The 22696-nt window shown below is 41.0% G+C and overlaps 1 protein-coding gene across 5 annotated transcripts; it reads left to right on the top strand.

Moving 5' to 3' along the window:
• The first annotated feature begins 293 nt into the window (after positions 1-293).
• smarca4b (SWI/SNF related BAF chromatin remodeling complex subunit ATPase 4b) lies at positions 294-20068 on the top strand. Of its 5 annotated transcripts, none has more exons than XM_078281296.1 (34): positions 294-382; positions 967-1205; positions 2221-2353; positions 3554-4105; positions 4296-4394; positions 5239-5497; positions 5754-5880; positions 6025-6198; positions 6323-6496; positions 6585-6758; positions 6870-6917; positions 7778-7908; positions 8845-8902; positions 8978-9087; positions 9254-9401; positions 9515-9678; positions 9834-9900; positions 10097-10207; positions 10724-10966; positions 11100-11213; positions 11436-11543; positions 12062-12148; positions 13068-13114; positions 13199-13365; positions 13540-13703; positions 14393-14620; positions 14750-14827; positions 14950-15168; positions 15300-15562; positions 16170-16278; positions 16434-16535; positions 17144-17276; positions 17584-17723; positions 18386-20068. In XM_078281296.1, the coding sequence occupies exons 2-34, from the start codon at positions 1005-1007 to the stop codon at positions 18419-18421; spliced, it is 4968 nt and encodes a 1655-aa protein (XP_078137422.1). In that variant the 5' UTR covers positions 294-382; positions 967-1004; the 3' UTR covers positions 18422-20068. The 5 variants fall into 5 exon arrangements, with proteins under 5 accessions (XP_078137422.1, XP_078137412.1, XP_078137404.1 ...); XM_078281286.1 differs by having other exon boundaries at positions 15282-15562; XM_078281278.1 differs by having other exon boundaries at positions 14393-14653; positions 15282-15562.
• Positions 20069-22696: the final 2628 nt, after the last annotated feature.

Here is a 22696-nt window from a genome sequence, read left to right as displayed (position 1 = left end):
GCCTCAGTGTCTGTAAGTTCTGAGAAATCTTAAAATACTTACATTGTAAAAAAAATAAATACTTGATCCCAGTTAACTAGCATTTAAAAAAAAAGTTTTTCGTTTGGTTTTTATTACTTTTGTTCATAACTCTTTTTTTATAATTTACTATTATTAGATTTGTTGGTTGAGCATTTCAAATGTTCTTAAAAGCTTGATTTAAGCATATGCAGACTCGTAGCCAGTACAGATTTGATGCACAGTGTTATGCCTTGCTGTAGCTGCGCACGCATGCGCGCTGCCGGACAACAGTGACTAGACATTCGGTCATAGAAGCGGTGGAGGGGGCGCTCGAGCCGCGTCGATGAAACAAATCTACGCTTGAAGGCAGATTACCAAGAGGGTGAGTAGACTAATTGCGTCAACTGCTGCGCCTTATTTTATTCCCCACAAATATCAACTCGGGAGCGCAGAAATTCAGCCAGGACCGACTGTCCTGTTGATGCGGGTAGGTCAGTCGCACAAGCACAGTCCGCCATTCCCCTTTTTATATTTAACGAGACACTCCATCATGGTCAGAGTGAGGAAATTCTCAGTGGCATGGGCTCATCTGCATAATTTACTAAATTTCCCCGCGTTCAGTTCAAATGCAATGGTAGACCCTGCAGCTGTAATTGCATATGCGCGCAACGGGTGACTTGGTGCAGCAGCAGGAGAATGGAGAGTCTTCATCTGATAGGCGTTGGATAAAATTCACCCATATCTTGCAAAGATTGTGCACTTACTTCATTTATCAGAAAAGCATAGTTGAAGGCATAGATGCAGCCTCACTGTCAAAATATTAACAGATTTGTCTAATTAAACTACTAAATGAATGCTAATTTAGATCACTAACTTTTGCATATTGCTTTGCCATATTTTTGGGTTTTGCAAAGATCATGTGCTCTCTGTCACTCCCTCTCACTGTCTCTTTTTCATTTCTTTCAGGCCCTTGCTGCTCATCCAGGGGCAGGAGATCCAGGGCGATGTCGACACCAGATCCCCCCATGGGAGGCACCCCTCGCCCAGGTCCTTCCCCTGGTCCGGGTCCCTCCCCTGGGGCTATGCTGGGCTCCCCAGGCTCCTCTCACAGTATGATGGGCCCCAGCCCTGGCCCTCCATCCTCGGGACACTCCCAGCCAGGGCCCTCTGGATACGGCCAGGACAACATGCACCCTCTGCACAAAGTAAGGATGTACAAACACCCAACATCCTGCTGAGACACACTACCACTGTTAATTCCAGTCGTTTAGGAAACAGAGGTGGAGTGTCAGAAGTTATTTGTAAATCCATATACCACACATTTAATGTTATTTATGCATATTAAGGAGTTTAAACATCACATTTACATGATCTGTAGACGCTACCATGCAGCTATATTGACATTAATTCCACAGCAAAACATAAAACTTGATCAACTGTGGACAAGGAAGATTTGCATATTATTTATATGACTGGACCGTCACTTTGAATTTCTTAATGGCTCCACTATATTTCATGCAACAATGTTGCAAGACAAAAAAAATGTAAAACCATAAAATAAAACACAATCAGAATTTAACAACAACAAAAAACTAAATAAAAAATATAAAAGGGGTTAGTTCGAGAAGGAACAGGCGGAAACAAATAGCTTATTTGGTCCTGCCCTTTATTTCACAAAATCATATTATTACAAAGTAAATAGATATGTAAATATAGCATACAATCTTTCGGTCTTACAATAACTTACAACAATACAATAATATACAACAATACCTTTAAATTACAAATTCCAATCCTATGTTTCAGTTTATTCTTTTCTGTATTGGTCAAGTAATGATGTATTTAATCTATTTTTGAACTGAATGATATTATGGCTCTGTTTGATGTCATTCTTCAGTCCATTCCATAAGGTCACCCCACAAACTGAAACGCAATGGGCACATGCTGACACTGGCACATTTTATCCATATTTGAGAATGCAGTTATTACTTTTAGTCTGTAATACCTGTAAATAACAGGTGCATATAAATGCATATTCATCCATACATTATTATTGTATATTATCTTACAACTCCTTAGATTTTATATATTATTAGTTTTATTATTTTTTTTTATTTGCTTTTTCTTTAGCAGCACTATATTGTGATTGCAACTGAAACTATTTAATCATTTTAAATAGGATGATAGTTTCATTCTAACCTTGTTAGATTTCTCCCACAGCCCATGGAGAGCATGCATGAGAAGGGCATGAGTGAGGAGAGCCGCTTCAGCCAGATGAAGGGACTGTCTATGAGACAGGGCGGGCACAGTGGTATGGGTCCCCCACCCAGTCCTCTAGACCAACACTCGCAAGGTAGGCACGCTATGTAGTAATTTCAATTTCATTTCATCCTTTCCATCATTGTTAAGGGTGCTCCGATTGATCGGTCACCGATCGTTATAAAAAGCCTATAAAGGCTTTAAATAGTTTGATCGGTGGTCTCCATAAAGGCCGATCAGATGACGCACTACTCGTGAGAAAATGTTGTACTATTTTCTCTATTCATTTGTAATTTATTCCGAAATAAGGCTTTATATGTTAAGTTTTTAAGCTGTTTAAGGTGTGTTTCTAACAGAGGAAGTGGAATGTTGAACGTTTCCTGTCAATAAAAGTAAACAGTTGACAATTCACAATACATTATCTTCTGTTAATTTTAATACTTATACATTGTTGTTAAGAATATTAAAATGAATATATGATAAATATATGACATGATAAATAGAAGGCTTCAAATATACCCGGTGATCGGTATCGACCGATATGGCTTCCAGCAATCGAGGATCGTTGATCGGCCCCAAAAATCCTGATCGGAGCACCCTTAATCATTGTGTAAGACAAGTTGTGTTCTGGTCGTGTGGCATGGCTGGCTCATAATGTAGGGGGTGTCACTGTTGTCGCAAATCATCAAATAACCCACGACATGTTTTCAAATTCTTTAACACATTTCTTTTAATATCAAAATACAAAAAATCGTACAATGGCTCAGTCTAACAAAGGGGCTGTTAACAGTCAGGGAGCAACTGTGTAGCTTGGCCTCTGAATGCAGTCTGCTATAAGGAAGGGATACAGGAAATGAAACAACACAGTCAGCCAGACAGACAGGCTTAGCACTGGGAATCAGAGTTAAAAATATTATGAAATAACAGTCTGGTAAGATTACGCTGCAGGCTCTTGTTAAAGGAATAGTTGTGACATTTTGGGAATCAGAGTTAGATGAGAAGTTTGATAGCACTCTCATTTTGGTACAGTAAAATACAAAGCTACAGCCAGCAGACAGTTAGCTTAGCTTAGCATAAAGACTGGAAGTGGGGACTATGCTAGCCAGGCTCTGTCCAAAGGAACAACATCCACCTATAAGCTCCTCTAACTCACTGCTTCACATGTTGTATTTTTTTTATTTTAATAGGAACCACAAACACCAAACACAAATAGTGAAGTGCAAAATGACTATAATGGTTTGTGGTTTTACGGGTATTATGTGTAGAAATCTTTTTTTCTGTCTGTGTCTCCCAGGATACCACTCTCCATTAGGGGGCTCTGACCACTCCAGCCCTGTCCCTTCAAATGGTCCCCCCTCTGGACCTCTTATGCCATCGTCCTCTTCCTCCTCCTCCGGTGGTCCAGGCTCTGCCCCTACACCTTTAGATGGACCCAGTGGAGATCAACACACTCTTGGTCCCAATAACCGGCCTGGCCCTCCAGGTAGCTCCGGCCCAGGCCCTAGCCCTGGACCCAGCCTGGGCCCCAGTGTCTCCACCCTTGGATCTGGCCTTGAATCTGGAGTCCCTCCAGGCCCTGGAGGTCCTGGTGGCCCTACTCCCTTTAACCAGAACCAGCTTCACCAACTCAGAGCCCAGATCATGGCTTATAAGATGCTGGCCCGTGGGCAGCCACTGCCAGACCACCTCCAAATGGCTGTCCAAGGGAAGAGGCCCATGCCTGGGATGCAGCAGCAGCAGTCCATGTCCAGTTTGGCTCCTGGATCTGGAGGCGGGCCAGTAGGTGGACCAGTAGGACCAGTACCAGTGCCTGGGCCAATGGGCTCAGGCTACAGTCGAGCTCATGGTGAGCATGCATGGGGAATGTCTGGAATACCAAGCTATATGCTATGGTCTGATGGGTAATTGATAGAAGACACATTTGTACCTAACATTGAATCTAGTTAGCTGCACATGTTTTACTAATGTCATATTTTCAAATTTATATTTTGTGTTATATATGTGCCATTAGTCTTAAGACCTATTTGTTTCTTTAGGAATGATGGGTCCCAACATGCCTCCTCCAGGCCCATCAGGTACTCCAGCTGGAATGCAGGGACAAAACCCAAACGGACCTCCCAAGTGCTGGCCAGAAGGTATATGGTGTTGCTGCAAGACTTTAGTTGAACTTGTTGAATGTGAGTAGCTCAGGTATTAGAGCAAGAGGGGCTAAGTGAGAGCGAGTATGTCCATATAAATTCCAATTATGACCTCTTATCCAAGTAAGAACACAAATTAGTTAGGATAGGAACAGTATGTTCATATACAAATATATGAGGCCAATTTTTGTCCTTTTATTAAAATCATAATTTAAGATTATCTTGATAAGAGTTTATGGCTTTAGCATTATGCTCACATTGTAGACTCTGGCCCATTATACTGTAATGATAAAGACACTCATTGCCTGCATCTTCTTACATTTATTCTACCTTCCAGTATTTTCCTAATATATATTCCAAGCAAACTATTTCTGAATATTTTAAGGTGCCCTGCTGAGTTTTCTTGTAAACAATTGTTTACATCCATGTTTACATGCTAGCAGTCTTCTTCTGCCCTGTCTTTGTTGGTACCTTACCGCCACCAATTGTTGATCAACGGAATAGCGTGAAAACGACAAAAGGAATGTGTACGTCGTCACCCGCATGTGTGCCCTAATGGGTGTGCACTGCAAACAATATGGGGGCCCACTCATAAAATCATTGCTCCATAGTGCTACCAGTGGTTATAAACTCCACAAGTTACTGTTAAAAATAAAATGCACAACCTTCCATGCAGCAGAAGATTTTAGGTTTCAGTGTCCTGTTGTCTAAATGTTGCTTGAACCCTACAAAAAACAGAATTATAGGGGAGACACTAAACTTTTAAATTTGTTACCATTAAAATTATACATTTTCTATACATTGAATGTAGCCTTCATTCCCACACTTCACTTCCCTCCAGGCCCCATGGTGAATGCAGCAGCCCCCTCCAACGCACCCCAGAAGCTTATTCCCCCTCAGCCCACTGGTCGACCCTCTCCTGCCCCGCCTTCAGTTCCCCCCGCTGCCTCCCCAGTAATGCCTCCACAGACTCAGTCCCCTGGCCAGCCGACACAGCCTACTCCCATGATGCCTTACCATGCCAAGCAGAACCGCATTACCCCCATTCAGAAACCCTGTGGACTCGACCCAGTGGAGATACTGCAGGAGAGGGAGTTCAGGTACGTCTCATCTCATTTACTTTTTCTGAAGTGGTAAATGACGGAATGTGAAGGGTTGAATGGTTACTCTGTACTGTACTACATGCAGTACATTGCTGAAGAGTTTTTGCTAAATTTGTCATTTTTTTCATTGTGTTCAAAACTTTTAATAAGCTTTTTCTTGTATACTGTCTAACAGAGGTATTCACAATCAAAAGTACAAAAAAACCTAAAGCATGGATAATTCATAATTAAATACAACTTAGTACTCCCTCAGGTTACAGGCTCGTATCACTCATCGTATTGCTGAGCTGGAGAACCTGCCGGGCTCTCTGGCTGGTGATTTACGTACCAAAGCTACTATAGAGCTCAAAGCCCTCCGACTGCTTAACTTCCAGAGACAGGTACAGTTTGCACTACATCATCAAGCTTCACATTTTTACCTCCAACCTTCACAACATCACATGTTTGAGTTTTTTCAGTGATGGTGGTTGTGTTAATGATGAGTCCATGTTTGTATATTTGTCTGTTTGCATGACTATCCACAGCTGCGTCAAGAGGTGGTGGTGTGTATGCGTCGTGACACAGCTCTAGAGACTGCCCTCGATGCCAAGGCCTACAAGCGAAGCAAGCGTCAGTCTCTGCGAGAGGCGCGCATCACAGAGAAACTGGAGAAACAGCAGAAGATTGAGCAAGAACGCAAACGCAGGCAGAAACATCAGGTAGAGGACATATACAGTCATGATGTTGCTTTTGATAAGATTAAAAGTGGTATTTTTGATTGACTCCTCTCTTTTCCTGTTTATTGTCTGCTCTGTCCTTCATCCCATACAACTCTTACCTTAGGAGTACCTCAACAGCATCCTGCAGCACGCCAAAGACTTCAAAGAGTACCACCGCTCCATCACAGGCAAAATGCAGAAACTGACCAAATCTGTGGCCACCTACCATGCCAATACTGAACGGGAGCAGAAGAAAGAGAATGAGCGCATTGAGAAAGAGAGGATGAGGAGGCTCATGGTAAGAAGAAACCACACAGACACAGTTACACACTTACCAAAATACACACACCCTCCTTCACACACTATATATGTGTCTGTCCTCCCAGGCTGAGGATGAGGAGGGCTATCGTAAACTTATTGACCAGAAGAAGGATAAGCGCCTGGCCTATCTGCTGCAGCAAACTGACGAGTATGTCGCCAACCTCACCGAGCTGGTCAGAGCTCACAAAGCTGCGCAGGCCCTCAAGGAGAAAAAGAAGAAGAAGAAGAAGAAGAAGAAGGTATGGAAAACAGGAGCTCCGGCACCAGTGATCTTTGTTTGGGATAATTAATGACTTTGAGAGATGAACGTGATCTCCGTTGTGATTCGCCAACTTCTTCTTGTCTTGCAGTTGGAGAATGCTGAGGGTCCTACTCCTGTCATGGGTCCTGATGGCGAGGTGAGCAGATGCAGCAGCTGTAATGATGGCATTTAAAGGTTAACCTTGTATAGGTTACTATAAATCTGTTTGAGTAAGGAAGAGGTAGTTAAAGCAGATATTCAAAGTCACTGATTTTGTGATACACTTTCTCTTCAAATATGCCGGGTTCACATTGCTGCTTTGTTTTGTTGCTTTCAGTGATCTCCATAGAGACCTCCTTTTAAACACAGCATAGATTAAATTCCACACAAAGCTTCAGGGGGTAATGTTTTGCTTTTTAGTGTTGTCATTGCAAAAAGTAAAATCTGCACACAGTTCTTTGCTCCCAAAATGATTGTTTTGTTCACTGTTACTGTGCAACATGTTGATCAACTAGATTTCATCAGACTTAAAGCGGCACAAACAAACATCACTGTATTACATCTGTATTATACTGTAAATACATATCTCAAAATAAATCGACACCTGGTGACTAAACTTAAAAGCCATTGGCCATAGCCCACGTCAGCCTTGTGTGCATGTTCAGAAAACAAGGAAGTAAATAATCTATCAGAGGTGACAACAATTGTAATGGCAAACAATATGATCAACTGTCAAACAAGTCCCCAAAGAGAATAAAATGTGTGTAAAAGTGTAGAAATAATATTCATGCAGCATACACTGACTACAAAATTATAATTGGATGTTTGCGTGACACTTATTGGTTGTTAAATTGGCCAAACAGCAGCAGCATTATGATCACTAATGTAAACTTAACTTCTACACACAGTAGCTTTGTCTCATTTCAATTAGCCACTATTTAAACCCAGCCTAATGAGACTCGCCCAGTCCGAAAGATAACTTAAACCGAGATGGGTAACTTACCTCCTCCCCTGCAGCCTCTCGATGAGACGAGTCAGATGAGTGACCTGCCTGTGAAGGTCATCCATGTTGACAGTGGGAACATCCTGACAGGACTGGACGCTCCAAGAGCTGGACAGCTAGAGACCTGGCTGGAGATGAACCCTGGGTGAGACTGGCTGTACAGAGGAAGAGTGACTTTTGTATGAAAATGTGTGCGTCTATGGCTGTAGGTACAACAATGCTAGTTAGCCTGCTGATCCGTTGATTAAAATACTGAATCTTGGCAAAGGAAGAATTGCCATGAAATTCATGGCCCAGAGAGGACTAATTGAGAATCTGTGGTGAATTCTCATCCAGCACCATCAACTGGCTTGAAACTTAGTTGTAATTTAGATTTATGCTACATAAGATAAGATAAGATAGACTTTATTAATCCCACACTGGGGAAATTCCTGTGGATGGTAAAGATGCTAACTTAAATTTGTCTTGCAGCCAGGTAAAATATAGAACACAAAGAGATTTAAAAAATCAAGATTCTGTAACTGCATTGCCTATTTCTCGCCTTAAATGTTTACAGAAACATATTTTAGAACACTGTTTGCTGTAAAATGAGAATGTTTGTGACCATGTCGAGACAAAGCTAAGCCCCAGCAAACCTTCTCATTTTACAGCTAAACAGTACACTAAAATATGTTTCTGAAAAAATGATGCGAGAAATAGGCTAGGCAGTAAAATAATCTTGATTCATATTGGATCATTGCTGCCTAGTTTGAGGGGTTTAACCGTAGTTCCCAAGCAGTACTGACTGTGTAAGGAATGAGAGGAATGTGATTTTTTTCATTCATGTAGTATTCATGTAGTCATGATTCATGTAGTACTGTCAGGATATAGTGACAGTTTGAACAAATATGACAAGAAGTTATTTTTTTATAAAAGATACCAACTGTAGCTTTAAGCCAGCTTTTTTTAATTAATTCACTTTAAGGCTTTTAGGTGTGTGATTTCAAATTAACATCTGCATGAGGACGACCTGTACAGTTAAAAGGTTCAGACACAGGGGCTGATAGTCAATCTGATTTGAGTATGCATGTATTTTGTCCAGTTATGAGGTGGCTCCTCGCTCAGACAGTGAAGACAGCGAGGAGGAGGAAGAGGAGGAGGTGGGTTGTTTTAAAAGACATGTTTAAAGCCAGTTTCATATTCACTACTCCAATCACTCACAAGCTGTCTGGCAGGAGGAAGAGGAGGAGCCTCAGCCATCGGCTACTCAGGTGGAGGAAAAGAAGAAGATTACAGACCCCGACTGCGAAGACGTGTCAGAGGTGGATGTCCGACACATCATCGAGTGAGTACATATAAGGAGTACTACACTTGGATACATTTTTCTACCATTTATGTTCTCAGGGCCACCCAAACAAAAAATACATGTGCTCATAAGGTATTTACAAAAAGTGTCCACCAAATGACTTTATGCCATAATTAATATGTGTAATAATGTGTTTCCTCTGCAGAAATGCTAAACAGGACGTGGATGATGAATATATCGGTGCAGCGTTTGCCCGAGGCCTCCAGTCTTATTATTCTGTGGCTCACGCTGTCACAGAAAAGGTGGAGAAACAGTCCAGTTTGCTAATAAATGGACAACTCAAACAGTATCAGGTGAACAAGCACAATCAGATAGATTACATGATATGCTCTACCTTGCCATACACAAATACATTTTTTAATTTTATGACTTGACAAAGGAGATAAATGCTTTATTTGACTGTCAGATTAAAGGTCTGGAGTGGCTGGTTTCCCTCTACAACAATAATCTGAATGGGATCCTGGCAGATGAGATGGGTCTGGGAAAAACCATCCAGACTATTGCCCTCATCACGTACCTCATGGAGAACAAACGGCTCAATGGTCCCTACCTCATCATTGTACCCCTCTCGTTAGCATAACCTCTTTATTTGCAAAAATATATTGTTGTTTTGTTCTTATTCCTCATGGAAGTTATTTACACAAACACTACAAATGAAGAAAAACGGATTTTGTAGTATTCCGAATAAATTGTTGAATGATAACAGAGCTGCCTCTCATTGACAGAACTCTTTCTAACTGGGTGTATGAGTTTGACAAGTGGGCACCGACAGTTGTGAAAGTGTCCTACAAGGTGGGTTTTTGCAGCCAAAACGTGTGTTTCTACAAATGCACTCAATGTTTTGTAGCTTTTGCTTTTATTGTCAAATATTGAGACCTGCTGAAGTCGATGTATTGAAGGAGATGATGCTTTTTTTTTTTTTTTATATATATATATATAACTATTTCTTTCATATTTGTAATTTAAAATAAAAATGTTCTTCTTTCAGGGGTCTCCTGCTGCCAGGAGAGCCTTTGTCCCCCAATTGCGCAGTGGCAAGTTTAATGTTTTACTCACCACTTACGAGTACATCATCAAGGATAAACAAGTACTGGCCAAGGTGAGATGGGATGTACAAACACAAGCAGAAGGACACGCACAAACACACCCAGGCAGTCATAGTAAAATTATTTTTTGTTAAAATTTGATTTTGCTTGAGGTTTTGATGTGTTTTTCTTTGTCATCTCCCACTTCCTAAATCCCCAAAGTCTGAAAGTGTTTTATCCTGGCCAATCTGACCGCCCCCTATGCTGCATCTCAGTGCTTTCTCCTAGGTGCTGCCACACTGACACCACCTGTATACCGCGTCTCCCACTGTCCTCTGTGAACGTCATGCTGCTATGCACTCATGTAGTCATATAGGCTTCCTGACTGCTCAAAGGTGGGTGTTGTTCCCCATGCGGTGGCTCAAGGCTTTGGCTTGGGACTGAGCCACCATGGTCATGAGGACACTGGATAAGAGATCTTCCTTATGACCACTTTATGTTTTTGGTTGGTTTGGATCCAATGAGACAGAATAGTCTCAGTTTTATCTAAATGTACTCCTCTCCTCACTCCCTTACCTCAACCCCACCAGATTCGTTGGAAATACATGATCGTGGACGAGGGCCACCGTATGAAGAACCACCACTGTAAGCTGACCCAGGTCCTGAATACCCACTACCTGGCCCCACGGCGAGTCCTGCTGACAGGAACGCCACTGCAGAACAAACTACCTGAACTCTGGGCGTTGCTAAACTTCCTCCTGCCCACCATCTTCAAGAGTTGCAGCACCTTTGAGCAGTGGTTCAACGCCCCTTTCGCTATGACTGGAGAGAAGGTGGAGAGAGTGACTCAGCTGTGGCCACATCCCATTCCTTTTTTTAAAAAGTGTTCAAGATGACAACAGGCAGGAGGTATACTGTCTTTCTTGCCAAATAACTTGCCAAATTTCTGCTTCTTTTACTCTCTAGGTAGACCTTAATGAAGAGGAGACCATCTTGATAATTCGTCGTCTCCACAAAGTACTTCGCCCCTTCCTGTTACGCAGATTAAAGAAGGAAGTGGAGGCACAGCTTCCAGAGAAGGCATGTTTCACCTACTTCAACACACACACACACAGCAGACACACTAACATATACACATGCGAATAGACAAGCACATATTAGTCCAGATGATCTGCTAATGGATGGGAAACAAATCCTCAAGTGTTCTCGAGTATTTTTTATTTTTTTTATTTAATATTTGCAATACCTGTAAATGTAATTTAATTCCACCTGTCTCTTCAATCTGTCTCTTCTCTCCGTCAGGTTGAATACGTGATCAAGTGTGACATGTCGTCTCTTCAGAGGGTGCTGTACAGGCACATGCAGGCCAAGGGGGTCCTGCTCACTGATGGATCAGAGAAGGACAAGAAGGTGAGGACATAAACACTTAAACACTGTAGATATTTGGTTCGGGCATCCTTATAACTAAACAAAACCAAAATAAAATTGTCTCTACTCCATGTGTTATGATACATGATAGTTTTTTATAAATAGGCCTCAGTAATACATGGCACTAGATGATTTATATAACACTTGGAGATTTATTAAAGGTGACAGGTCTAGAACATATACTGCGATTTGTGCCAGAGTTGGTGTTTGGCTTTTACTGTCACAAAAGACTTGAATTATTTGACATTTATAAATATTTTTTAGGGAAAGTTGCTAGTGAAATAAAATCTGATCTTTTTAGTTTTGTTGTTTGTTTAGTTTTATTTTCATTCTTAAGGTTATTATTATGATTCTTGGCTCTCACATTTAAAAACGTATTGCTTTAATTGAAGCCTTGAGAGAGAATTGATGACTGTCCTTGAACTTTTATGAATAAATATTGAATGAAAGAATACAATTGTGATTACAAGCTATACAATTTGTCTCATTGTGTTTACCAGGGTAAAGGTGGCACAAAGACGCTGATGAACACCATCATGCAGCTGAGGAAGATCTGTAACCACCCTTACATGTTCCAGCAGATAGAGGTACTATTGAGGAGTGTGATGCAAAAACATGTATTTGTTTCACTGTGTATTGTGTAGATTTGTCAGGATATACGGAGCCAGTGGGGCGGCTGTGGCTCAGGAAGTAGAGCGGGTTGTCTACTGATTGGGTTGGTGGTTCAATCCACTGATCCCCAATTGCTGATGGTCAGGCCAGCACCCTGCGTGGTAGCTTGCTGCCGTGTGTGTGTGTGTGTGTGTGTGTGTGTGTGTGTGTGTGTGTGTGTGTGTGTGTGTGTGTGTGTGAATGGCAAAAACCTAAAAAACGCTATATAAATGTATCCATTTACCATGTGTGTCTCTTTCCACACAAAGTTGCCTTTGTGGCGATGCTGAAGGGAGCTGAACAATACAAGCTTCAAAATAAAGCCACATACTAAAGTGTTTGCCTTTGTGGGCCCTATTGTAACGATCTAAGCGGCATGGCATGAAGCATTTGTACCTTGGCGCATTGCTATTATGATGGAGGATTTGCACAGTAATATTTTATTTGTAATCTTTTGCATGTTTGTGTGCTGCTGCACTTCCATGTGTGCGTGTGTAACAAGCATAGTGTGCACGCGCTGCGCATAAGCCTAGGCGCATTTTATTAATGCTCTGTTAAAATAACCATGAACTGCTGCGCTATTGACTTTAGACCAGGTTTTTGTTGGTCAATGGCACGATCACTTCCCGCTGCCTAAAGATAGCAATACGCCAATAATTCACCTGAACACACCTCCCTGTAAGACCAGCACGCCCATGGGCGCAAAGATGGGCGCAGGTGCATTTGCTATTTAAACGACGTGAGTGCTGGACGGTCTTAAAATAGCAAAGACACGCTGCCGCGCTGTGCCGGCTGCAAGATAGGGTTCTGTGTATGTGTCTAAATTACAGAATACATTCTCGATTGCTTTTGCAGGAATCTTTCTCTGAACATTTAGGATTCTCTGGTGGGATAGTCCAGGGGTAAGTGCTAATTCCACTTCAAGATCAACATCACACATACACAAACTGTAACCCTTGTAACCCAACCACCTACCTTTACGTCAGTCCTGACCTGTATCGGGCATCAGGAAAGTTTGAAGTGTTGGATCGAATCCTGCCAAAGCTGAGAGCCACAAACCACAAAGTGCTGCTCTTCTGTCAGATGACCTCACTCATGACCATCATGGAGGACTACTTTGCCTATCGCAGCTTCAAGTATCTGCGTCTGGATGGTGATACACTTTACTTACTGTGTATATACGTGTTTGTGAATTTGTCCTTTATTCTTATTGTATTTCATTAATTCCTTTTCCTTAAATCTCGTTTCTTTTGTAGCACTTTCTTGCTAAACCTTTATTTCCTTCATGTGCTATTCTTTTTTTTTTTCCCCCTCCCTAACATCTCAGGCACTACAAAAGCTGAAGATAGAGGAATGTTACTGAAGACATTCAATGAACCAGGATCAGAGTACTTTATCTTCCTCCTGAGCACAAGAGCTGGAGGCCTCGGCCTAAATTTGCAGTCTGCCGACACTGTGGTTATTTTTGACTCTGACTGGAACCCACATCAGGTGGGATGCATGTTTATTTTAATTTACAAAAGACACAATTTAATCAAAAATCAAGCTGATCTCAACTTCTAGTTGTTTAAGTTGTTAGAGCAGTTAGAGGCTAGTGTCTACAGGACACTTGCACATAACGATAGACATGAACACAGCAACAAAGAGACCTCAGATTCAGAATCTAGAGTTTAGAGAAAGACAATATTGGTTATTAGTAGTCAGTTTGTTTGATTCAACAACAGAATAGTGCTGAAGTGCTGTGTGTAGTAGCTAATTGAACGTTTGCTAGCTTATGATTTAAATCACAGAGCGCCATGATTTCTTGCATTGTATTTTAAAGAAATGCATAATTTAAAAAAAAGTCAAACACAAAGTACTGTAAAACTGGAATGTGGGCGAGGAACTGAAGTGAGTACCCAGCTAGCAGTATTTTCAGATTTCAAATGTTGTAGACAAAGCCAGCTTACACGATTTAAGAATGCTACACTTATGCTTCCGCATAGGACGTCAGTTGAGTTGGTGGTCCTTTAGAGGCCACTTTTGCGCACACACTGCTATAAGAATTTGGCCATATGTGGCCCAGACCATCTCCGAATGTGGTCTGAGTTATTAGATTTCAATGAGTTTTCCACTTGTAATCGGTTCACCCAAAACGCATGTTAATGCCAGGTCTGAACAGGGCTTTTGTTCTTCTCCAGGACCTGCAGGCTCAGGACAGAGCCCACCGTATTGGTCAACAGAACGAGGTGCGTGTGCTGCGTCTTTGCACGATCAACAGTGTTGAAGAGAAAATCCTGGCTGCTGCCAAGTACAAACTTAACGTGGACCAAAAGGTCATTCAGGCTGGCATGTTTGATCAGAAGTCTTCCAGCCACGAGCGCAGGGCCTTCCTGCAGGCCATCCTGGAACACGAGGAGCAAGACGAGGTCTGGGGTCAGGAAGTCTGTCTACGCATTAATGTGTGTGCGTGCGTGCACCAGAAACAATCAGAAGCACAATTTTAAAGAGTGAGCCTGCTTATGCTCTGATTGCCGATGTGTGCTTGCTGTATTCAGGAGGAGGATGAGGTGCCAGATGATGAGACGGTCAACCAGATGATTGCCAGGAGTGAGGAGGAGTTTGACCAGTTCATGGTCAGTGTTTTGAAGATAAATTACAACTCATACAGGTCTTTAACTACAGCCTTAACAAAAAATCTCCCTCCCTACATACTGTATGTTCCGTGGCCCTTTTTTTCTTCCTCTCCCTCCCTCAGCGTATGGACTTAGACAGGCGTCGCGAGGATGCACGTAACCCACGGCGAAAACCTCGTCTGATGGAGGAGGACGAGCTGCCCACTTGGATCATGAAGGACGACGCTGAGGTTGAACGGCTGACCTGCGAGGAAGAGGAGGAGAAAATGTTTGGACGGGGTTCTCGACAGCGGAAGGAGGTGGATTACAGCGATTCACTGACGGAGAAGCAGTGGATCAAGGTTATTAGCCTCATGCAGCAGGGGCAGAGCTGAGAAATAAATCAAATTTAAATACAACATAAAACTTCTTCGCTTCCTGGAGTAAAGGGTTGATTAGTCTTTTAATCTCTCAGTCTGTGTTTCCCGTGCAGGCGATAGAGGAGGGCACACTAGAGGAGATCGAGGAAGAGGTACGTCACAAAAAGACGACCCGCAAGAGGAAGCGTGACCGCGACCTGGATCTGCCTGGTCCCTCCTCTTCCTCGGGGGGACGAGGTCGAGGGGACAAAGACGAAGATGGGAAGAGGCAGAGGAAGAGGGGACGACCACCTGCTGAGAAACTCTCCCCCAACCCCCCCGCCCTCACAAAGAAAATGAAGAAGATTGTGGACGCTGTCATCAAGTATAAAGACAGGTAGCTAACAGGTTTTGTGGTGCTTATTCACTGACATTAAAAGATGTCGCATTGTTTTTACTGACCCGTTACTCATCTCTGTTGTGGACATGATTAGTTTCAGGACAACTTAAGGTCAAAAGAGAAGGGGTGTTGCACTTACTTGAACAATTATAGAAACTGAGAGAAGTCACCAGTTTTGTATGTATATGTATATAATGTCTGTACCACTGCTGGCTGGACTTAAAGACTTAAGAATGTAAATGCATGTTATGTGGACCAACAGATTGAGAGCTTTAACTCTTACTAACTTTTATTAATTGGCTTTTATATGTTTGCTGACAGTATTTTATTTATGAAGACGTGGGGCTGTGGTTTAAGGAAAAAGTAATGTGTAGGGTTTTTCAAAAAAATGTCAAATCTACAATTTAACTAGAAACTGGCGTGTTGTGGTGGATCTGAACTCTAAAGCTTACGTTTTTATTCATCTTTTTATTCATAGATACGAGTGATTATGAAAGTTGTCTCTCACCCATAGTGTTTAAGTAGAATAAATTAACAAAGGGACATTTAATTTGATGAATTCTAAAAGCGTTTTGTCTCATCCTGATGATTGCATTTCCTGCAGCGCCAGTGGGCGTCAGCTGAGCGAGGTGTTCATCCAGCTGCCATCTCGAAAAGAGCTGCCTGAGTACTACGAACTGATCCGCAAGCCTGTGGACTTCAAGAAGATCAAGGTTAGATCAGAAAAAAATATTCTTTTGGGGTAAGTTGGTTACTGCAGCTGCAAAGTATCGCCCATACAACAAAAAAAGACAACAAGAAAATGTATAGGTTAACAGATACATATCACATGTTACTAAGTGATGTACATACTGTATCTTCACTGTAGGAGAGGATTCGAGGTCATCGCTATCGCAGTCTGGGTGACCTGGAGAGAGACGTCATGCTGCTCTTCCAAAACGCTCAGACCTTCAACCTGGAGGGATCACTGGTGAGACTTACTGTGTACAATCTTTACTCATGGATGCAGAAAAACACCTGCTGTCCTCGTCTCTACTGTGTACTGTTCAGTGAGAGTAGTTTGTACACCTGTCACTTGGTGAATGTCTGATTTGTACCCATTACAGAAATAACTTTTTGTCTTCTTGTTATATCTCAGCCACTACTTGTCCTATATTTAGGAAACTTGGATGCTTGGTGCACCATAATTAAATGCCAAAAATCTGATTGGTTAAACTTGTTATATATACGCGGATTGCATTGATCAGAAAGCTTTAAATAAAGGTCATTAAAGCTATAACTGCTACGTCACTGGAGAAATTATGCATCTTGTTGCTGATTGGCCCACCAGACGCCTTTATCATGCATGGCAGACGACTATTTCTGCCTGTCTCCTTTACCATAAAATGCTAAAATGTTAGTAATCATATGAATTGTGGTTACTGAAAGTAAGTGGCCAATAACATTCCACTTGGCCCGTTGAAGTTGTCGATCGATCCAACCGGGGTAAGGCTCCTGCCAGCTGGCTCCCACTATGGAGGGTCTGATGATGGCGATTATAAACAGTAGTTTTATGCCATGTTTTTCTCATGTGAGCAGATATATGAAGACTCCATCGTCCTCCAGTCAGTGTTTACCAGTTTGAGGCAAAAGATCGAGAAGGAGGAGGAAAGTGAAGGAGAGGAGAGTGAGGAAGAGGAAGACGAGCTTGAGGAAGGATCAGAGACTGAATGTAAGCATGTTCCTTTTAGTTTGTTGTTGTTTGTATATGCAATTTATGTTTTAGTTAATTAGCGATTCACTTTGTCAGTAGTAAGAATGTGCTGTGATGTCCTTTTCGTCATTGATAATTTTTCGCTCGAGAGTTACATTGTTTTGAAAACACTAAAGTGCTTTTTCACGCTTTAGATTAGTCTTAGTTTTATTTATACCATAAACATGTTATGTGTGTGTGTGTGTCTCTGTCTGTCTGTCTGTGTGTGTGTGTGTGTGTGTGTGTGTGTGTGTGTGTGTGTGTGTGTGTGTGTGTTTGTCTCCAGCTCGCTCAGTGAAAGTGAAGATCCGTCTGGGAAAGAAGGATAAAGGTGGAGATCGAGGGAAGGGTCGCAGCAGACGATCAGGACGCAGCAGAGCCAAACCTGTTGTTAGTGATGACGACTCTGAGGATGAGCAGGAAGAGGTAACTCACTAAACTGTGTGTGTATGTATATATGTGTGTGTGTGTGTTTGTATGTGTGTGTTTTTGAAAGATCAATTAAAAAAATATTCCCTCAGTGTGAAAATATTTAGCAAAATTAGTACTACGTAGAGTATGGAATTAATGATGGAAGTGCTCAGGTGAAGACTCACTTCTTTTCCATTCGTGGCTCAGTCATATGTTTCTGCATAGCAGACATAAAGCAGAAAACCTGCATAGTGTAAAAATGACAGAATGTAAAAATGGCAGCCTATTTTCTCTTTGTCCTTAATTATGTCTGCCCAAACTGTTATGTTTTGGTTTGCAGGATATCTTAAAACCTGTTAACCGATTTCAGTTAAACTTGGTGAAAAGTTGTTAATGAGGAAACAAAAGTTTGGGGTTTTTACTCAGGAATTTTAAAGCTCTTTCTTCACATTGCGGGATGCTATTTTTTTGTAACTTGTTTTTATGATTTTCTCATGAGCTCTAACAACACTTGTTTGAATAAAAAAAAGTCATGACACACATATCCCATGATTGTCATCCGTTTGTCAACTTTATCAGTCTTATCAGGTATTTTTTTTTCTTTCCGATCAGGGTTGGGCTGCAGATTAAAGAATATTCTAGACATTTTCTAGTTTTCTCTTTTATCTCTCCTCCAGGAGCGCTCCCCCAGTGCCACTGACGAGGAGTCCTGAACTGTACTGTAACGTGGGAGAGAAGGGGACATAAAGGGATATTCCTCCAACTCGAGCACTGCATTTACAGTAAATAAAATACGCCTCTGTCAACTCCATCCATCCTCAGTCAAATGTCATAGGACACAAATAGAAGGGAGGTTTGCAATATTGTCTATACAGAAACAGACATACATATTATTTGATTAGTCATATTGACATCACATGAAAACAGTACACATACAATATCATAAAATACACAGATTAATCTGACTATGCACACCCCCACATTAAACTGTTTCTGTTTCTCTGCTGAGGCCCAGTCTGGAAAAGTCAGTCTGAAAAAGATCAAATGAGGTTTTAACCTTTTTGTGCAATTACAGGAGAGTTTTTAATCAGTTTTAATGAGAACGGTGTCAGTGTATAAGAGTGAAATCACTTCTGGGAGTCAGCTCAATGTAGAAAATATACTGCAAATGCCCTGAAGCCATTCCCCCTGTTTACCATTTATAAGTAGTATATAAACATGTAATATAAATGGTTGATAACATACTAAAATTTAGTTGTACACAGCTATAAGGGAATTTAAGTGTTTATTAATGTACAGTAATTGTAATTCTCCTATGAAGATATTTTATATTATTACAACTTGGTTTACTATATTATCATTATCTGTTTATAAACCAGCCTCCACTTATTGGTGACCACAGGCGGAGTTATAGCTGTTGACAAATACATTAATAAATGCTTATATCTGCCTACAAGTACGTTATAGTGTGTTATAAACCACTTATTATAACATGTTTATATACTGCTTTAATGCCATTAAAACTAACCCAAACAGTCTTCAAGAGGAATAAAGGTTCATAAGTTCAACTCTGACATAACAAGACATTTAATTTCCAAATTATTTGTTTTGGACAAATTGGGATTAAAAAATGAGTCCTTAGCTAACCTGAGGCATTCAATCTGGTGGATCCAGTAAAGTGAAGTAAACAACATTGAAAGTAAATGTTTTCAGATAGAGCTGTGTTTTCACCCAGCTACTACCTAACATTACCTTACCTTAGCTTGCTTCTGGACATACAGACCTGATGTTTTGCCTCTGCTTCACTGTGGCGATATGTTGCAAATAACACTCAGCCTCTTTGGAGCCACTGTGATTGCCAAGGTGTGTGCACATCACATATTTGTGACCAGGGCTCACTGTTTGAGTTGGAAATCCAGCCTGCTGTGGGCGCAGGGTGTTTCCAGACTTCTCAGAAGCTCTTTAGCAACCTACCACAGTTATTGGACTGAGGTTTAATGGAGTTGGGTCACGGTCACTGTATATAAAGTACAGTATAAAAACAACCTTGCTGCTGCATACCTGTTACACTTCCAATATACTGTAAGCACTTATAACTGTTGATTGTAGACTTGAAGAATCATGAGGTCGTAATTCATCAATGAGTACTGTAACTTTAACTGTTTCTCCTTCAGTTGTTGTGTGGTGACTTTAGGATTTCAGAACTGTTTTGATGTACTTTGGCACTTTTTATGGTTTTGATTTCAAGACAAAGGACCAGAGGGACAGTGGCTCCTCTCTGCTTGTGAATGCCTCATGGCCGTACGGTGTTGGATATACTGTATAGAGTATTTTTTAGTATTAAAAAGTATGTCAATGCACGTGTGTACAGCTCACAACTTCAGTACTGTACTTTTTTCATTATGGTAGGTAAATAGAGTGAACAACATACAACCAAAGCATCTTTTTCTCCACTAAATTATTATGATCTGTCTGTGTTGTGTTGTGGGCATCGTCGCTGGATTTCAAAACGTAACAATAAATCATAGTAAAAGCTTATGTTGTCGTCTGTGTGATATAGTGCTGAAATAATTAATTGATTAGCCGACAGAAAATGAATCTGCAGCTATTTTCATAATTGATAAATTGTAGAACAGCATTTTTCACTATTTTCTGACATTTTATACGATCAAGAAATAATCCGCAGATTATTCAATAATGAAAATAACTTTTTATATACATTTTACTACTCAAGATGTATTTGCTATATTCCTAATAGCTGGAGGTAATTAAGGAAGAAGGAAAGGTTTTGATGTTTTTAAGAGGCTTGCTTTAGTCATCAATGATGAGAAAGTTCATTTAAATCCTGTCTACTACAAGCACTGCTGCAGTCACATTCACTTTACTCTCATCAGGTTTGTGTTTGATCTTTTGGGGGCAACAAAGCCTTGATAGCGAACTAGGCTTCACATTTTAGGCCCAATAAACCTTAAAGGCAGAATGAGTAGGATTTGTCGGTTATGGTTTGTAAGCACAACATATAAAGTTTGCCCCAACTCAATGAGGGTTACGGTGCTCACCAGCGGGTGAAAGCCAACCCCATATTCACTTTAGTTTTGGAACGAGCTTTGTCCCCTTGGCGTTCTGGCACTTTCCCCGCCATTTTCGTAGCTTCCTTTTGGATGCGTACTTACAATCACGCACCTGCTGGTCACTACGTTTTTTATAGACGCCCAGAAAAGCCCTGAACACAGCAAAATAAGAAAATACCGGCAAAGGGTAGTCTCTGCAGATACAGACATCACCACACACTTCTAATAGTCATAGGTGATGATTGGGAGGCATTATTTTTGTATTAGTCTGTACATTGTTTTTAGGGAAATTTTACTCATTGTGCCTTTAAAACAGTTCTGTCATTAAATCTGTCAGATATCATGGCTCTGTTTGACCACTAGGAGGAGGTCTCATACAAACACCAGTCAGTCATTTCACTGCTCCTCATGAAACAGGATGACCTTTTTAATTCAACCTTGTGTATTTGTATTATTTTCTCAAAACTGTCCTTGAATTTTAAGCTTTTCACAAAGGAAATGTGAGGCACTGCGATGTAAAATCACTTCCTGGGAATTTAGATGTTGTTTTGGCCCAACTTGACCTTATTTCCAACATGGCCTCCAACATAACAAGAAATATAAAATCAACATTAAACTTCTCAGTAAGTCACTTCTCAGTAAGTTCATGCAAATAAATGAATACAGAAGCTCTTTATCCAGATGGTATAAACATCCTTGCTATACCCCTCATATTTTTGTGTATTTTGTAAGCGGGTTGGCTGGCACTGAGACAAACATGTTGACTGTGCAGTGTCTGTTAGGAGGAGGGAACTTGGCACATGTTTGGATGTGCTGTGTGTGGTTTTAAAAAGAACCTCGACAGTGTGGTCTGTGTTGGGATTCGAAGTGTTTGCCTCTAGCAGTGGGGGGGTGTTATAGGAACTCCTGGATCACTTCAACTCAAAACCAGTTTATAGGTTCAATAAAGGAACTTCTTAAGGAAGTCATTGTTTCGCTGTATTTGTAGGCAGCAGAGATGAGTGCAGAGAAACTTTTAAGAGGAGAAAAAGCTCTGGCTAGTAGCTGTTTATATGCTTTAAAATATATATATATATTTCATTATGCACAGACTTTGAAATACAAATGTTAAGACGTACACGTAAAAAGGCGTGAAGGACTGTAAGACCCAGAGAGTTATAAAAACGACACACAGCACAAGCATAGACTTCCCCCAAGAAAGTGTGTTTGTGTGTGTGTGTGTGTGTGTGTAGAGTTATCAAATCTGTTGGTCCTGAGACACTGTACATGACTTTTACAGATAGCGAAGGACAGAAAACATACACATACTGAGCAGACACAGTCAGTATTTGATAAAGTAGTGTACAGTATATTCTCTGTGTCTATCTCACCGAGTCTTGTTCTCTGTTTGGTATAGAGACAAATGTTGATATCAAGTGTATAATTTGAAGTCAAGGGCCTATGAAGGCCTGCCTGGATGAATTTATGGAGACTAGTATGGATTTATATATGTAGTACTCCTATAACTCAATGACTTATGTCTTCTGCACTGCTGACTGAGCTGCTCCCAGTTAGGAATATTTGAAGAAGAACTTTCTGCTGACACTCACATTTTTTGTTTTGTTTTTTACAGAAATTGAAAGTATAATAATGAATAAAATAATGAAGGGAAACTAAATTCCATTCAGTGTGATTAGCGGACTAGCCCAATGCAGCACATACACTAATTGATGGTAGATAAGAGTAATCAGATTTGTTGGCTCAAATTCAAAAAGCTACTGGTTTATTAGGACAGCAGTGGTTTTAGATAAGTATAAATTGTCCCACATACAGCAGCAGTTTACATGTGCAGAGGAATACAATTAACATTAAAAAGATTTAAGCAAAACATTTATTTAAGCGAAATCGTGTCTCCGAAATGTCAATTTTTCAGGGGAA

Source organism: Sander vitreus, chromosome 2 (genome assembly GCF_031162955.1).
Source record: "Sander vitreus isolate 19-12246 chromosome 2, sanVit1, whole genome shotgun sequence".
Taxonomy (NCBI): Eukaryota; Metazoa; Chordata; class Actinopteri; order Perciformes; family Percidae; genus Sander; species Sander vitreus.
Note: the sequence above shows the minus strand (reverse complement) of the source record. Positions and strands in the feature narration are given on the sequence as shown.

Bases quoted from the DNA above. Each gene is read 5' to 3' on its own strand.
- smarca4b (XM_078281278.1), top strand. From the start codon at position 1,005: ATGTCGACACCAGATCCCCCCATGGGAGGCACCCCTCGCCCAGGTCCT. The intron at 14,654-14,749 runs GTGTGTGCGTGC...TGCTGTATTCAG, and splicing joins AAGTCTGTCTACGCATTAAT to GAGGAGGATGAGGTGCCAGA. The intron at 16,279-16,433 runs GTTAGATCAGAA...TCTTCACTGTAG, and splicing joins TGGACTTCAAGAAGATCAAG to GAGAGGATTCGAGGTCATCG.